Raw genomic sequence first — 18,501 nt, 5'->3', positions numbered from 1 at the left:
GAAAAGCTGGCACTAAAAATCTAAAGCAAAATGAACGAGGTGAACCTATCAAGTCATTGGAATAACCATACAGAGAAAAGTTTTTTTGAGTCACTCTAAAACATACATTTTTAAAGTGTAATTTGTATCTTCCTAATGTTGTTTCACAAAAAGGAGAAAAAAGGAACTCTAAAAAAGTCTTAAGCTGTTTTTAGGAATCATATTGTTGCAGGTGTGTTGGTTTGTTACTCAGAGATTATTGTGTATAATGGGATAAAGCAGATGAGTAATTTGTTGCTGTCATTGAAAATCAGGTCTTTGGGTGTAGAGAAAGGAGAAACAGAAGTATAGTCAACAAAGTTAAGTGAAAAAAAAAATACCTATAGTTCCAAACTTAAACTGGAAATATCAGTATAAACTCTTAATTTATGTTATCTTTAAAATATTATTTCCAAGGTATGTTTTCTGAAAAGGCCTGGAAACAATGACTAACTCCATAGAAATGAGCACTCCTAACACTCTGATTGAGGTTTCTAAATACCATACCTAAGAGGTCTTTGGGAAAATGGATGTGTCCAGGTTTGGAGCAGGAATTATCCAAGATAAATTTAAATCTTATCATATCAGAAAGCAATAAAAGTTTCAGACTACTGGGATCATGTCAAATGAATTCAGGAGTCAACCTGAAAAGACTCTAAATGACCAAAGATGGGCAATTTCAATGATAATAAGAATAAAAACTTCAATGGATGATAATATATTAACCATGTTGACATTATTCATCCATAATGACACTTAAAATTTTTTTAAAGCCTTTGGAAAATGTTAGAAGATCAACCTAGTATTTTGAAAGCTGATAAATAAAGAGAAATAGTCATATATTTATCCTGCCTTTCTTAAACAAACTGGATCTCAGGGTAATGAAATAGTTCAAGAAGAGTATCTCTCTTTACAGAAATATTCCATGTAATATATGAAGATGACATATATTTTAAACTCCTAAAGAAATAATAAATCTAGGTCATGAAAAAAACTCAAGTTTCTCATCCCTTTAAGTAAATACGCAGAAAAAAAATGCGTATGAGGATGAGAGTAGTAGAACAACCAGAAATACAAATCAAGTCCTTTTCTGACTTCTTATGTACATCTAAAATAATGTGACTTACCTTTTCTCCCAAATACAGAGACTGTAATGCTATTATGTGATTCAACTAAACGGTGGAGCTTTACGGATTGCTGGAAAAGAAGAACAGAGAATAGAAAAAGGCTTTTCTATTTGAGGATAGGTCCCAGATACTATTCAGTGAAGTGCTAGCCTTCTTTAAAGATGGAGCCAACTGAATGTACTGTCTAAAGATAAGATTGAGTAGCCTGCTACTCAACTGAAAAAGCATCTAGTGCATGATGCTCTTCACCCAGTGATAAGAGGTATGTGTTCTTTAGTAGAAAGGAACTTCCCAGCATGCTCTGCCCACTCAAAAGAACTTTGATCATTCAAGATATATATTTATACCTAAATAGCTTCAAGAGCTAAACATTATTTCAGCTTCAGGTTACCCCACATCAGAGTTCCTAACCTATAACTTAATGAAGGGTTCAGTGGTTCCTGTTATTTCTGTGTAGTATTTGTTGTTTTAATATATGAAATACATGGGACATTAAGAGTGAATTAATAAGAAGAAACAAAAATAATAATAAAATTATACTTTATTTCACATTATTAAGAAACTATTGTGTGAAAGACCTTTCATATGGTGCTGGGGATTAAAAGTCTCAATCATTTAGTGTTTTCATTTATTTATTATGATTTTCCCATAAGACACTCCCCAAATTTCCTAGCTTCAAATCATTTACAAATCTGATTAATATGTTCTAAGAATGATTAGTAGAATAATACAAGGTGAAAGGGTGTTTTGCTATAACTTAACTCTTTTATTCATTTAGGCATTCACTCAACATTTATTGAACAAACTTTATGGGCCAGGGACCCATAAAGGGGTAGAATGGTCAACCAAACCGATATGGTTCTTACCATCAAGGAATTTACAACTTACTGGGAGAAATACATTTAATCAAATAATCACATTCATGAATGCATCATTACAATTGCAATAAAAAGAAAAAATAAGGTGATTTTGGAGCATATATAGCTAACGGAACCAATAGAAATCTTCACTGAAGAAGTGACCTGAATCAAATTTAGATTGTTGGATCTATGAGTCTCAAACTCAAAAGAGGTATTTGGACTTGAGATATATAAATCTGAAAGTCATTAGCATGTGCCTTTAGAATTCACTAGCATATACAGTACAAGAATAATGAAGATTCAAGGTACTCATATGAAAAGACCAATCAAGATATTAATTATAATAATAATAACAAAGCTATGCAGAAAGTAATGTAACTGTGCTACCTCTTACATAAGAAAGAAAAACTAAATATATGTATTTGTATTTGCTTGATTTGCCTAAAAATTTTTTTTGAAGAATGCTCTAGAAACTAATAAAAATGTTTACAGAAATGGAGGGGCCAGGGAAGAGGGAGACTTTACGTGATATACATTTTCATATTGTTTTGATTTTGAGACACTAGCTTAAAAAAAAAAAAAAAGGCCAGGTAGAGGAGGATGAGCTATAAAAAGAGGAATTAGAGAACTGGAGAGGTGTTGTTACTGAAGTCAAAGGGAAAGAGTGCTTCCATAGCAGTTAATGGTCGCAACTGCAACGGGGATGTTTAGTGAAATCTACACTGTGAAAAAAAGTATCCTTTGTAGGAAGGGAATCATAAAATCAGTAAGCAAAAGGCCAATAGCCTAATAAAAATTAATGAAGGACACGAATACAGTTCACAGTAAAAGAAATACAGATAGCTTAACACACGAGCAAGAGCTCAACTTATAGTGGGAAACATGCTGTCAAGGTTATGAAATTCTATTTTCACTTATATTGGCAAAAATAAGGAAAGCAAACACTCATCTACTCTTGGGAGAAGTGTATATTGGTATTACTTGTTTAAGAGGCATTTTGACAATGCCTACTAAAATAATACATCTAACTTATGATTAAGTAATTTCAAGTAGAGATAATTTATATCTTTTTATCAATACAGATATATATATGTGTATATGTATTTGTTATGTACGCATTTACATGTAATGTAAATTATATATACTTGTGATGTGTGAAAAGATACATATGCAAAACTCCTCACTGCAGCATTGTTTTAATAGAAAAGACTAGAAACAACTTAAATATCCATCAGTATAAGACTGGTTTAAAGATTATGGTACATCTAGAGAAAATATATTTGTGCAGATATGGAAAGAGATTTAAGATGTATTCGGTGAAAAATGCAAATGCGTAATAGTGTATATAGCGTACTTCCATTTGTGTAAAACAATTTAATGCATGTGTGTTTAATAGTGCTGAAAGTATATAAAACATCTGGTCCAGTGGATATCTCTTAAGAGGGGACCTGGACACTGAGAGAACTAGGGTGAGAAGAATATTTACTTTTCAGTTACACTGTTTTGTTCTGTTTGAACTTTTTAAAAAAAACTATGTCCATATAGTACACCTTCTATTAAGGAAGAAAACTAGCTAGTTAAAAAGAGAATTTTTTAAAAAAAATTTTGAAACCATCTATGGGCCTTAGGATTATAGTGGTCACCTTAGCAAGAGTTGTTTGAACGGAGTCATGGGAGAGGAAGCCATCTTAGTACAGATGAGAAATGGAGAGATGAGTAAATGAAGAGAGAGTGCGTAAAGAGCTAGCTCAAGAAATTTTGCTGTAAAAGGGAGAAAACAGGTAGAGTAGTACCTGTTAGAAGTACCTTCAGTACCTGAAGTTAGAAGCATGGTCAAGAGAAGGGATTTTTTTCCCGCTCCTGGGCATATATCCAGAAGGAACCCTACTTCAAAAAGACACCTGCACCCCAATGTTCATAGCAGCACTATTTACAATAGCCAAGACATGGAAATAGCCTAAATGTCCATCAGCAGATGACTGGATAAAGAAGATGTGGTATGTTTATACAATGGAATACTATTCATCCATAAAAACAACAACATAATGCCATTTGCAGCAACATGGATGTCCCTGCAGAATGTCATTCTAAGTGAAGTAAGCCAGAAAGAGAAAGAAGAATACCATATGAGACCGCTCATATGTGGAATCCAAAAAAATAAAATAAACATAAATACAAAACAGAAACAGACTCATAGACATAGAATACAAACTTGTGGTTGCCAAGGGGGCAGGGGGTGGGCAGGGACAGACTGGGATTTCAAAATTTGTAGATACTGACAGGCATATGCAGAATAGATAAACAAGATTATACTGTATAGCACAGGGAAATATATACAAGATCTTGTGGTAGCTTACAGCAAAAAAAAAAAAATGTGTATGTTCATGTATAACTGAAAAATTGTGCTCTACACTGGAATTTGACACAACATTGTAAAATGACTATAACTCAATAATATAACGTTAAAAAAAAGAGAGAAGGGATTTTTTTTTCATTTGTTCGTGGGTTTTTTTTTTTTTTTAAGTGGGGAGAAGCTTGAGCATGTTTCATTGCTAATGGGAAGGCTCTTGGGAGAAGGGTGGAGAAGGGGTCATTCACTGACCACATTAGCATGCTGAGAAGGTGGGAGAGGAGGCTATGGAAAGCACAAGCAGAGGGCATTTCCTCCTCCGTAATGAGAGATCCAGGCAGGAGGGAGGTGGAGACAAGAGTCCCTGGCAGTTGGAGAGTGAGCAGTTGAGCAAATTCCTGTCTTATGGCTTCTATCTTAGTGAAAAAGTGAGATTATCAGTTGAATTAGACCAAAAGTGGCATATGGGTAGTTAGGCATCTCAGAAAACTGAAGGAAGATTTGGTTTGAAATCTTAATTTCAGAGAAAGAGAGAGTATGTTGACCAGAGATGTATAGAAAGTTTGCCCAGGTGAGGTTGGTATTCATGGATTTACAGTGTACTCAACCAACCTGTTTTGTGTGATTTTCCCTCTACAGCACCTAGATCCCCTGATGTAGGCATAAAGAAAGCCAAGAGTTGGATTAGGATTTTGACAAATGAATACCAACCAAACCAAAAGGGCAAAGATAATAAACACTCCTTATTTATTAAAGATTCATCCACCTCCACCCTTCTATCATCTTCAAGATCCATCAGGATTCTCTATATATAATTTTTTCATTTATTCACATTTCATAAATATTTGCATATTCTTCTTGATAATCAGCCTGAATAATCTAAAGAGAGGGGAAAAAATAACTTGAAAGGTTAGGGATTGGGATGTGAGGGAAGGGAAAGAACTAACACTTGAGCATTGGCTATTACGCTAGACATTTACAAACTCAGTCTCATTTGTTAGGGAGTGGGCAATCACTATTTCCTGATTATACTCCTCTCTAACAAAATTTCAGCCAAGTCATAACTCTTCCTTTCTGAGACCACAGGATTGGTGGAAAAACTCACCTCTCTGAGATCATACACTGTCAAAGCTATGGAAATGATGGACATGATTATGATGGCAAAAGCATACTCCTTATAGTCTTCACTAAACCACAAACAGACACTGAAGAGTTGAAATATGTAAAATGGATTTAAAACCTGTTGGCAGACATAAAAACAGGAAGACAAGGGAGATATTTAGGCTTCACACTTAGCTATTCATTGAGTTGCTTGTTGTCGTAATCATCTCCATGACACAAATCATCCCACACAAAATTCTTTTTTTTTTTTAATGGAGGGACTGGGGATTGAACCTAGGACCTCATGCATGCTAGGTACACACTCCACCACTGAGCTATACCCACCTGCCCCCACACAATATTCTTATTCTTATTATATTTATGCAATTGCCATGTGTCAGACACTGCACTAAGCAACTTTACCTGAATTTACTCCTTTGATTCCCATAATTATCTTATTAACTAGAAGTTATTACTTATCTTCATTGTAAAGATGAGGAAACTGAGCCTTAGATCTTGAGAATCTTGCCCAAGATCACACAGCGGCAATTGTCACAGACCAGGACTTGAACCCAGGCAATTACTTTTAATCATCGCTGCACCTTATAATTTACAAAGTACTATCTTGTGTATCCTCATGTTGACCATCACCACAGTTGGGTAAGGAGTAGTTATTATCATGTCCAATTTACATTTACTGGCCTTTAGATGGGAGAAGTCATAGGTCAAGTTTACAAAGTTAAAACGCTTTCTAGTCTATTGTTCTTCTCCATGACACCACATCTGAAGCCATTAAGGCATTTTAGGTTAATGTATGCATTGAAGACTAAATTTTCTCATCAGTAGAGAGCCAAGCTGAAGGTGGTAATCTGTATGAGCACCTGGAACACTATGGAGAAAGCAGAGATTAACTCCAACAGTTGTAATCTTGCTTTGGTTAAAAACATTTTGTGCCCTTACTCAAATTCCCTCTAGTTGATTTCCATCTGTCTAAACCAGGAACAGTAATCCTTGCCGCTGGTTAGGGAACAAGCACACAGAGACTTTCCTTATCAGTTTATTCTGCTTTCTTTCATGCCTTTAAGCTTGCTAAAAAATTTTAAGAAAGTAACTTGAGTTTAGTAAGCATTTTTGAAGGCAAGGAGGAGTGGAATTAAAGTGTAGGAGAGGACCCAGAGTACAGCTGTCTGGTTATAGTGTCATAACAACCGCCATAAAATGAAAAATAAGCCCAGTGTTAGAGTCAAAGAGAAAAAAAATTCAGCTTGGTAAATAAGGGCCAAATCTTTCTTTCCATCCCCACACATTGAGATCAATAGAACTAAGGCTGAACAGGTGTTTTCTTCCTACAATTCTGGATGCTAAGGAAATTGTATCTGTTGCCCATCAGAAAGGGATTGAGGTGTTTAAGTTTTATTACTTTAGTTTCACAAAGTTGAGACAGGGGATTAAAAGTATAGGATTAAAAAAGGAAATAAAGAAAAGAAACTTTGTGCTCATCCAGTCTTTAAAGGATGGGCAGACACATAAGCATCAAATCTTACACTGTTAACAGGCAATGTGTGTGCAAAATGGACTCCAAAAAAGAGTAGAGATATGAATACACTTTACATTCTTTTTAAATATCCTAAATTACAGTTACTATTAACAAGTATCATTCTTGGTCGCTTGACTAGAACCAAACTTCTTTATCTTCTAACCAGCACCAAAATACTGATTACCTCTTTGATGAGCAGTTTCCAAATTGGTGTGATTTCAACATCGATGGTGTTTGGTCCACATATTAACCTCCTGTGGAAAGAGATCACACATCACTTCGTTACTAATAATAAAAATGAAATATATTTCTCACCCATTCAAAAAAAGATCTATTCCATGTTCACTTCCTCACTTGTGGGGCCAACATAAGCCTCCTTTGTTATATTCCATCCCTTCCTCTCTCAAAATAACTTGGAAGAGGGTTAGTTTCCAGGTATAAAAACAATAAGCATGATCGTACTGCATTTGTTGAATTAGACTCTTTCTGAGGTCTAACTATTTCCCTGATGGTAGTTTGAGTGTTTAATTTTAGCCATGGTTCCATTCAAGTGGTTTCAGGATTGGCACTCTCTCCACTCTGTCTCTCCCCAACTCTGGCTCCATGGATGTGGAATGGAAGATTCATTACGAAAGAACAGTTTCACTGACAAGGGATACTGTACCTACTTCCCTACTCCTATTCAGTTCTGGGAAGCTGCAGAATTGGTTTTACTGTGAACGAAAAGGTGTTGGGCTCTCAAAAATAGCTCCACATGGAGTTCTACGGTCCTTTAATTGAAAACTCAGAGGGAACCAAACCTAGAGTCAGAGTGTGAGACGCAATCCTTCCTCTGTCACTTCATCTGTGAGACCTTGTTTAGGCCATTAAACCTCTCTGAGTCTCAGACTTCTCATCTGTTACGTTGAGATGAGCATGTCTATTCTAACTACCCACCAAGGTTGCTTTGATGAAGTGAAATAATTGGATAATACTAAACAGAGCATTCCAATGTATTCTGGTATTGACCAGTTAAGATAACTGTTTACTGGTCTGTCTACCTGGCTAACTGGTATTGGCCCTTTGGATCTGGTGCAGATAACAAGAAACAAGGTACCTAATCTCTTGTTCTTCGGTTGTTAAACCTGATCCAAATTTTAGATGTATCTTGGCAGAACTGAGCCAGTCTTCCAAAGAGCTAAAATAATAACAATGAAAAAGACATAATTAGCAATAATATTTTTGAGATAACGTTTTTCTTTTTGAATGCGATTGCTCAAACAACTTACCCAATTTTCTGGAACTGTCCTTCTAAGTTGTTCCAAACATATCTTATTTTCTGCACTTTTATACATCTCACCTACAAAAGAAAAGTACCAAAAAGTCTCTAGTCTGAGGATCAGTGGCTACACAGGAGTTCATGGCCAAAGAAGCACTTGTGGAAGAAGCCTGGGGTGTGTTTGTTGTCTTGGCTCATCCTGGAGCCTCGAGTTTCTTGCCTTATACCTTCCTCCCCTTTCCAACATTCTCTGCAATTTTGCAAATAGAGCTGGACTGTAATCACAGCTACTGTTTATTGAATATTTGTGGGGTTGACTTTTTCATTACTCCATGGTAGGAAAGATATTATCTTCATCTTTCCTTTCCCCTTAAGTTCATTTTGATTAAGTAACTTGCCCAAAAGGACACCTATTAAGAAAAAGGGCTGGAAATTGAATTCAAGTCCATCTGGCCCCAAAGTCTAGTGTCTCAAGGATCTAATAGTTAAACTGGTCTCAGAGGAAGGTCTGAGATTCCCATAACTTCCACTATTTAAGTTGTACTGAGTGAGAGTTGCCTAGTTCATTAATTCTCTAAGTTCAAAACTCTAAGTTAGAAACAATGTGAAGGCCAAAGACGGTAGGTGATTGTGAGACCGCTGCTCAATTAGAGAACCTAACAATAGGCCATGGAACCATGAGCTGTGATTGGCAAATTTATGACATAATAGACACAAAATGGCAGATGGAGGCAGTGATGGTAAAGAATAAAGAGGTGACTTATAAGTTTCACCTCAGACCACAAAATGGAAAATCTCATTATCTCCTGACAATTCCTGAGGCTAATCGTCACAGAGTGAGAAGAGTGACTCCATCATAGACCTCTTAAATACCTTTGCGATTCCCCTAGCAGGAAACATCTCTGCCTGGACTATCTCTGCTCCCTTCCTAGGCTCTGGAAGCTGGTAAGAGGCTGTTAAGCATCATATTTGCAAGGGGTGGAGTTTATTTGTCCATTTTCTGGAACTTCAGACCAGGAAACAGCAATTAAGAAATCAGGGATCAGCTGTGGGACGATTTCCATCTTTCTGCTCAGAACCAGGAATTGTTTCCATCCCCAGGCTTCCCACTCTCCACTGCTTGTTGGAACAAGTTGTAAGAGAATCCTGTTTAACAAGTTAAGCACTGGGTTTCGGTTTTGTATGTGATCCTACAAAATGGCCCTTGGAGTCTCCTCTTAGTCTACGTTTGCTACAGTCTCCAAACTCCCCCTACGTGGCCCTGAACGGTTACCATTTTGGTTTTGTGTTATTACTGTTATTGTCATCATTGTTGCCACAGCTGAGCCTGTGACACATCTTCCAATTTTAATAAAAGTTTCAGTCCTTTATATGAATACATCTCATGACCGCTCACCAATCACCTGAGTGTCGATCTTCTCATTTTAGGTTCACAACAGTCCTGAGAAGCAGGCAGAGAAAGTGTTACTACTCTTATTTTATCAATAAGAAACTCAAGGCTCGGGGAGGCAGTAACCAACCAAGCTCCCTGTGCTATATGCTGGTAAACGAAGCTTTCAAGCCTGTGGGCCAGGACTTTCCATTTCACAACCTCTGCCCCTTCCTCATATTTCGTTTGTTTTAATATTCTTCTTTTGTTTGTCCACCTGTTTGTTTATGCAGTTAAAGATGCTGGAGGTCAGCAATACTCTGAGGCCAGGCCCATAAGGCTGATTTGGGATGCCTGCTTCTCCAGGTGAACGGCCACCTAACAGATTAAGCAATCTGTTAGTTGGAGGCTCTTGACCACGTTTTGTTTGTTTCCTTTGCAAGTTAAGACAACTAGGTAATAACAATTGACAGTAGAGAAGCTGCTGAGAAATTGACTTCGGTTATTTAAAAAAAACTGACCTTGAGCTCATAAAACCAGCTTAAACAACTGTCTACACATATATAAATTTAAGAGAAAGCAGTCTGTGTTATAAAATGTTTTAAATATGAATGTTAGCTAGTCATAACCCAAGTTGTATTCATTTAATATGATGAGAAGGGAGTAACCCAAATACATCTGAATGACAGAATACAAAATAAGGTCATTTGGCAGACATAGCAAACTCCCTAGATACTCCTGGGTGATAAACCCTGTTACATAGATTACAACACAATGTATGATGCTACTAAGAGCTAGTATGCACTGAGCATCTACTAGGTACCTCCCACCACATTGATCTTTGTATCTCTTAGTTTTTATTGAATTTCATCAATTAATATTAGAGGTAGGTATTAACATCTTTTTATACATGAGAAAACTGAGGCTCGGCCGAGTTGAGCGGTTGATCCAAGGTTGCACATTTTAGAAGGATGAAGCTGAGATTTGAATTGAGCTTTGTCTGGCTCCAAAATCTGTGTTCTTTATAATGTTCTACATTGTCAATGAAAGATTGGCACAGTGGAGGATCTGAATTTAATCTTAAATTTGGAGAGAAAAAAGGTTCAATTTCTCTAGCCCCTGCAGTAGCCATGAATGGGCTTACCTTTAGGTCTGGCTTCCTTATGGCTCTGTTGATGATATACTCCTCATCGGAGATGAGGGGGTGGTTGGGAGTGAGAGGAAATGTGCTGTTTAACGCAGACAGGTAGATCCACACTACCTTTTTCCAAGAGTAAGTCTGGAATTCATCCTGAGAAAATAAACACCAAAACCCCCGGGAAATTCAGAGAAGTCATCAGGCTAAAATTCAACCTGAAAAGCATCATTTTAACATAATTCTGTAAGTTTATGGAGTTAATAAACATTCTAGATAGAATGATATGCCTTTGAAAGCTGGTAGACCCAGAGCCTTGAGAGAAAAAGCCTTGTCATCTCTTACTGAGGAACTGGGATGTAAGTATGAGGCACTGGCCTGAGTCATGAGGCAGAGTCTTCGGCAAGAGCTAGTTTTTCCTATTACCTTCCAACCATGGGACTATGGCCAGATGCAAATTTCATACTGAAAAAAATTAAAAAAATAAAAAACCCAAAAACCAAGCAAGCATTCCAAAGTGTTTCTGTAGGTCTCAAAGGTTAAGAAACCAGGTCAGCTGAACCATCCCCATGTTTTGAGACTTGACTTCAATTCCACCTCTTCCAGAACAACCCTTTAACACTCTTTCATGGGGGTGGAAGCAGTCTGGGTGGGGGTCCTGTCACTATACTAACTCCAAAAGATTCTAAGACATCCGAGTGGATTTTATGTGTAGCATTTACCCATTCAGATAATAACCATTGTTAATATCACATCAGTTTGTAAGGGACCATTCCGGTCCCTGTTACTCTGCTGCTCCCTATAGTTCTATTCAGTGATGGAGTCATCAGTGAATGGAAAAGGGACGTGGCTTCAATTAGGGTCATGCATGAAGGTAGCTTCCTAAATGATACCTGTGTTAACTTCTTGACAATTACACATGGGCATGTTCAGTTCATGAGTTCAGTCTTTTCCCCATTCATTCATCAGATTCTCACTGAGCGGTCGCAATTCTCCACATGGATGAGATATGAGGGACAGTAAAACACGGTCCTTACCTTCAAGATAAGCTAGGAGAACTAAGTGAATAATCCAAGGCAGAAGGTAATTGGGAGCACAAGAGAGGCCTGGTAAACTTCAGGAGCTAGGAAAAATGGCCAAGGAAGTCAAGCCTGGGAAACAATGTGGTGCCTGGGGAATAGAGGTCAGAGGTGAAGACTGTCTCCACCACACCCACTTCTGCCATGAAGAGTGTCTGAGCTGACTCTGCAGAAAGCAGAGGGAAGGTACAGCAGGTGTTGATTCTCCTGCAGAGAAGCCCACCTCTATACCTTTGCTCTTGCTGCCTCCTTAGCCTGGAATGCACATCCTTCTCTCTTCTCTTTATGTCTTCATGGGGCCAGATCCTAACTATCCATCAGGGTCTGGCTCAAAGTTCACATCATGGGAACCTCTCTAATTTCTCTGGGTGATCTTTCCTCTATATCATCAGGGTACTTGAGATGCTTACCACATCCTACCACACTGCATCCCCCTTTGCCCCTTCACCTTATGACTTCTCTTGGACTGTGGGTAGGGAATCATGTCTGGTGCATGTCTTGTGCTCCTGCCAGGCTCAGCACAGATTCTGAGAAAAGAAGAGAAGGAGAGTGAAGAGAGAAGCTCAGGGAGGGAGAGGAGGAGGTAAAGCACAGCCAAGGAAGTAGGGAGGAGAGTGGAATGAAGAGGAAGGGAGGGAAGCAAGGGAAGAGAAAGGAAAGAAAAGGAGAGAAAAAGGGGGAAGGAGAGGAGGGGAGGGAAGAAACCTTAGTAGAAAGTTGAAAGTTAATGAGTTAATTTTTAAAGTCGGTAAAATTGGCTCTTACCTCATTTTAAAACAAATTACTAAATTGAATCAAATCAAATGTGCATGGAGTTACCTTCAGAGACTAAGAATGACCAAAGATGGCTACGTTTCCAATGATCAAGCCACTGAACTGGTGGACGTGTTTTGTATACTGTGGACTATGTGACCATCACCCCAGAGCACACCATGACGTAGCTCAGAAATACATAGCTTTGCTTTTGAGCACATCGGTGGCTCATGTTATGAGAAGAACTTTGAGTTTCTAATAATAACAGTAATAAAAATAGTTAATATTTATTTAGCACTTACTATGTTCTAGGCACATAATGCTACATGTGTATGATCTCATTTAAAGCTCAAAAACCCTATGAGGTAGTTGCTGTTCATTCTCCTCCCCATTGTACAGGGGAGGAAACTAAGGCACAGTTGGTAACTATCAGGGCAGTGATTTGACATTCTCATCCTGTAGCCCCTCCAGGGTCCCATCTTACCCTCTGCTCTAGTCTACATTTTGTTTAAAAATACAACTTGATTGGATTGCCATTATTATATCCAGCCTGAACTAAGATTGCCAAAGGACAAAGTTTCAGTGAAAAACTTGGTATGAAAAGCACATCATACTACTCAGCCATAAAAATCGACAACATAATGCCATTTGCAGCAACATGGATGCTCCTGGAGAATGTCATTTTAAGTGAAGTAAGCCAGAAAGAGGAAGAAAAATACCATATGAGATCGCTCATATGTGGAATCTAAAAAACAAAAACAAAGCGTAAATACAGGACAGAAATAGACTCATAAACAGAGAATACAGACTTGTGGTTGCCAGGGGGGCAGAGGGTGGGAAGGGATAGACTGGGATTTCAAAATTGTAGAATAGATAAACAAGATTATACTGTATAGCACAGGGAAATATACACAAAATGTTATGATAACTCACAGAGAAAAAAATGTGACAATGAGTGTGTATATGTCCATGAATGACTGAAAAATTGTGCTGAACACTGGAATTTGACACAACATTGTAAAATGATTATAAATCAATAAAAAAATGGTAAAAAAAAAAAAAAAAAAAAGAAAAGCACATCATTTGTAGGTAAATAAGAACACAAATGACAAAATGAGCATCAGCACCAGAGACCTCGCGTCACCAAGTAAGGACGATGATGGAGATAACCTACTCTTGGTCCTCTTAAACGAAGCACATAATACTAACTACTAAATTTCCAATGATTACTTAGCAGTTTATAAAAAACCTTTTGTGTCAGTTGTCTTCTTTTAGGATCACAATTCTCCAAAGTCAGTATTATCGTCTCCATTTTGCAGATGAGCAAACTGCCCACCCACAAGGCTACTAATTACCCAAGCCAGTCTGTTACGGGGAGTAAGAGAGAACAGAGACCTGAGACCAGGTCTTCCCACCCTGAATCTCGGCTCCTTCCTCTCTGTTTCAACAAGTCATCCCATGGTTTGTGGCTCATGTATAAAAATCACCTTGAATTCTGCTCTGTGTAACAAACAGCATCCAGTTTCTCAGAATCTCTGATCTCCTGGCAACAGAGAATCTGATTCCTAAAATCCAGCTGTCACTCTGGCTCTGTTACAACCACAAACAGACCTCTGGACTGTCTCTAAAACAGGAAAGGCAAAGTGGAACATTGGCACTCCCAAGTTCTCACGGGCCAGTGTTAATCCAATGTACCAACTGCATGCCTTAGTCTAGGTGAGTATTAAAAGATGAAATTCATCTTGTTACAGTTGGTAGCATCACTAAATTGAAGAAGGTGCTTGGATATATTTGCCTTTAAACTCATTTCCTGTCATTCCCTTTTACCACCAGGGTCTTTTAACTCATAATTCTGCATAATGCAAAGTAGAATTCTTGAAGTTAAATAAAGATGCCACAGTGAAACATTTTTCCTAGAATAAGGCAGTATTCTTGACTTTTGTCTTATTCACTACCCTGTTAAAGACTGTAAAATCATCCATAGTTTTTAAAAAAACTCACCCACATTTTTTGGGGGGCGAGGCAAAGAAGTGAAAGGACAGTGTGTCCCTAAGAAGTGGTCACTCGGGTGACATCATCAACTTCTCTGTGTTCAGCTTGGTGTTGTCCAGGATAGAAAGAGCACAGGCTCCTTTGTGAGTTCAAATCTCAGCTCCACACCATGTTGAAAAAAATCACTGCAATTCTCTGAACCTGATTTTTTTATCCAGGAAGTGGGGAGATAAAAGACGTGTCATGGATGTTTGAATGTTTGAAGGATTACATGCAGTAGCACTTAATGACCTGGTCCGGGGTGTGGCCCATAGCTGGGTGTGACAACTGCTGGTGACAGAGCTGTACCCCACTTCCATAGTGTGTTGCTCTTGGGATCTTTCTGTAAATAGAAACTTATTTTCCCTTTAAGGAAACTTTAGAGTTTCTAAGAGTCTATTTCTCTTTTCTGGAGAAGTCTATTTACCTGGAAAAGGCTATTTCCATTTCTATCTGTTTCCCAGCTCTCTCAAGCAGTTAATGATCTTTAAAAGCCCTTAAATGCACCAGAAGAACCACCACTTACAGTAATTGCTTTGTAATGCAAATAGTCCAAATTGTTTGCCTGATAAATCTTGACTTTTTAACACCTCAAGTCTCATTGAATAGACTTTACCTCCTCTTTACCAAGAGAATTAACCAGATCTGCCTTTGAACTCTTAAAGAGGAGGACTTCAAATAATTTAAGAGTGGATTTCAAAGAATTGAATGTACACAGAAGACTTATGTTTGACCTGGACCGAAAGAGAATAGAGAAGCAAACTTGGGCTTTTTTTTAGTTCCCTGTGAACTTGAACTTTCTGAACCTGGGAATGCTAACTTTTATACTGAATAAAATGAGTGACCTTGCTTATTTTCCTTCAACTTTTTGCTATAACCTCCTCATCTCTTGGAATTCAAAAGGAGTGTAATGGTCACTCCACAAAATGCAGTATTTCTGAGCTTGCCTTCAGAGGAAAACAGTAACCCATTGCACAGTTCCGGACATATTAGGAAATCAGTATTTTTCACTTGGAGATGGATACACTGCCTTGGATCTGAGCAGGATCCTGACAAGAGCCCACTGTGGTCTGTCGTCTCCTCTGGGGCCCCGGAACTTGGTGGGAAGTCCTCCTGGACTGAAACCTCCCACCTTGGTGGAGGTTCTCATATATCTGGGGGTCCTCCGTTGCTGGCTGCTGTCCTCCAGGCTCGCTTCCCATTTTGTCTGTATTGTTCAGGTGGCCTCTGGGATTTGCTTCCCATTTTGTTTGGGTGGCTGACTTCTGCTTTTGGGATTTTGTTCACCATTTTTTTCCTGAATTTTCTTCTTATAACACTGAGATTAAGACCCTGCAGAAGGCAACAATAATTCTAAGGGCCTGATGAAAATGTCTATGGTTATTATGGCCATTTTGAAAAAATATTAAAAAACAAATTCTGATCCTAAGGGAACAGAAGTGCTTCTAGGAGGAGCTTGCATCTCTCTCGCTGTACCTTTAGGACATAAATGTTCTACCTGGTCTTCTCAGGAAACTCTTATCTAGGCCATCTCTAATTCCTAAGACCAAAAAACAAAGGAAAAGAGGCTTTTTAACTCAAACTGCTAAAAGGACTGTCTTGCTCAGCCTCCTTGAAATTGTCTGTCAAAGGCAGATACAAATCTTATAGTCTTTCCCACACATAATATAAGAATTTGGTCCTATGAGGAAGGAGGCAGACATCATTTATTCCAATTGTTATTTATAAACTAGTGACTTTTTTGTTGTACCCAATTCATGACTAAAGTTTTAAAATGAAAACTAGGAGAACTCTGTCTGTGTCTGCCTGGACATCTTTATGTCTCTGTATGCGCCTTAAAGACATCGTGTGTTTCTAACTTTGGGCAGAATTGCCAAATTAATCTGTAAAAGAGTTCTATTTAATTGGCTTAAAGAAAATTAAATACTCAAATTAATTCTCAGAAATATAGTAAAAACTAACCCAAATGAATTTCAGGTTTGTGTGATCTGGGAAATATTCTGTATTAAATTAATATTCAGTAGTAAAGGTAAAGTTTGTTTTAATTAATACAGACATGCCTTTAGAGTCATCAGCATTATGTATAATATTTTTATTGTACCTAAGTTTACTAAAAGTCAAATAAGTTATCTCTGTTACAAAATTTGTCAGCAAGAAAAATAACTTGGTATGATATTTTCATAAGTAAATTAAATAAATGTAGATGGGATAAGAGTTTTTAAGTAAACTCTTTTAAGAATAATTGTGTTGTATGATGTGTCTACCTCAAAATAGTTACCCCAAACCTTTTTGGAACTTGAAACTTTAGGGTCTTGCTAAATTAAGTTAAATGATGGAAATTTATTAAATATCTAGATAATTCCCAAATAAGATACTGAAACACTAATTACTGAAGATAGGCCTCCTTTTACAGAGAAACTAAAGGTATTTGGGGACTATTAGAAATATGTTTGGTTCTTTTCTATAAGAAAGCACAAGTTTTTAAAAATTATAAAAAGTAATTATAAATTTGCCAATCTAGATTGCTAATGCAAAAGTTCATAATTGCTTACTTCTTGATTTTTTACTAAAAATGAAGGTTTCCTTAAACACATATAGAAAGCCATAGAATGTTTGTAGGGAAAAAAAATTTTGGAAAGAATTTTATGTGCAGTCAAGACTGGCTAAGATTGGGATGAATTTAATTAAATGAATAAATTTTAATATCAAAAGTAAGCTGGTGCAAAATTTGGTTTTTCTCTGTTAAAAGGACAAGGTTTTTTGAGATTATTGGTCTGGTCTTAATGAGAAATTGTAAACAAGGATTCTCTTTACCTTTAATGTTATCTGTCTAGAAATCAAAGTTTCTACAATGTGTAGCTAAGGTTATTTATAACTATATAACCTTTTACATTTGCCTATGAAGTCTTTAATTGTCATTTTGGTTAAATGAACAACTAAACATTGTTTCACAGTGATTTATGAGCCTACTTGTCCAAGTGTTTAAAAAAAAAAAGGCATTTGATATTTTTGACAAACTTCCCCAAATCAAATTCTAAATGAAGTCTTTTTAACTCAGAACTAACTTTGAGGTATGAGATGTTCCAGAAGACCCCTGAGATAGCCCACAGATTTGTTCTTTGTCCTTATAAAAAGGGAGATGTTAAACAATCAGGCTTGTTTGATCTGTTAAATTACATGGGAAGTGTTATCAAATAAGAAGTAATACTGTCTTCTTTATGTTGTGTCTGGATAGGTATATACTGTAAGTGTTTCAGAAACTGAAATTTCTGGAAATCTAATATGTCCTGGCATAATGTTATCAGGCATAATCCTAGTTATTAAATTAAAGTGTTGTATGCCACAGAAGAAACCTAATTCCCTTGTCAATTGCATTGTAACCATACCATTTAACTCTTTTATCAAGTACATATAGTTATTGTTTTACTCTGATGCTTTATAAATACGTTTCATCTTTAGAGACATTCACATTAAAGGACTCTGACACTTTCTCTAGAGGACAGGTTTCTGACAAACTTTCAGATCTTACTATTGAACTGGGTAAGAATTTATAGCACTCTAAAGAAGAAACAATGGCTTCATAAAACTGCTAGCAAAAACCAAGCTCAAGAATCAATTCTAGAGGCAGAGTATAGCTCCAGTGGTAGAAACACTGCTTAGCATGCATGAGGTTCCTGGGTTCGATCCCTAGTATCTCCATTGAAAACCAAATAAATAAATAAACCTACTCACCTCCCCCCTGCAAAAAAAGAACAGTTCCATAGGAATGAGTGAACTGATGAGGATGATTATAACTTTTATGTTTTTTATTTAAATATTGACAGTTATTTTATATTTTGCTTTTCTAGATTTAAAGAAACTTTTTCTCTCAAGCTGTGACTTG

The 18,501-nt window shown here is 37.1% G+C and overlaps 1 protein-coding gene across 2 annotated transcripts in view; it reads right to left on the bottom strand.

Annotated features, from left to right (window-relative positions):
• Positions 1-18,501, bottom strand: part of ATP13A4 (ATPase 13A4) — a 157,767-nt gene that overhangs the window by 55,292 nt on the left and 83,974 nt on the right. The window contains exons 4-8 of one of the 2 annotated variants that reach the window (XM_032481961.1): positions 8,262-8,332; positions 8,090-8,170; positions 7,178-7,247; positions 5,461-5,595; positions 1,146-1,215 (exon numbers count right to left, since the gene is read on the bottom strand). In XM_032481961.1, coding sequence (XP_032337852.1) covers positions 1,146-1,215; positions 5,461-5,595; positions 7,178-7,247; positions 8,090-8,170; positions 8,262-8,332 — 427 coding nt within the window. Of the gene's footprint in view, positions 1-1,145; positions 1,216-5,460; positions 5,596-7,177; positions 7,248-8,089; positions 8,171-8,261; positions 8,333-18,501 lie in introns of those variants that run through there. The other variant, XM_032481954.1, reaches the window with a different exon arrangement.

This window comes from Camelus ferus, chromosome 1 (genome assembly GCF_009834535.1).
Source record: "Camelus ferus isolate YT-003-E chromosome 1, BCGSAC_Cfer_1.0, whole genome shotgun sequence".
Classification (NCBI taxonomy): Eukaryota; Metazoa; Chordata; class Mammalia; order Artiodactyla; family Camelidae; genus Camelus; species Camelus ferus.
The sequence above is the reverse complement of the archived record's forward strand: the minus strand, read 5'-3'. Positions and strand labels throughout refer to the sequence as shown.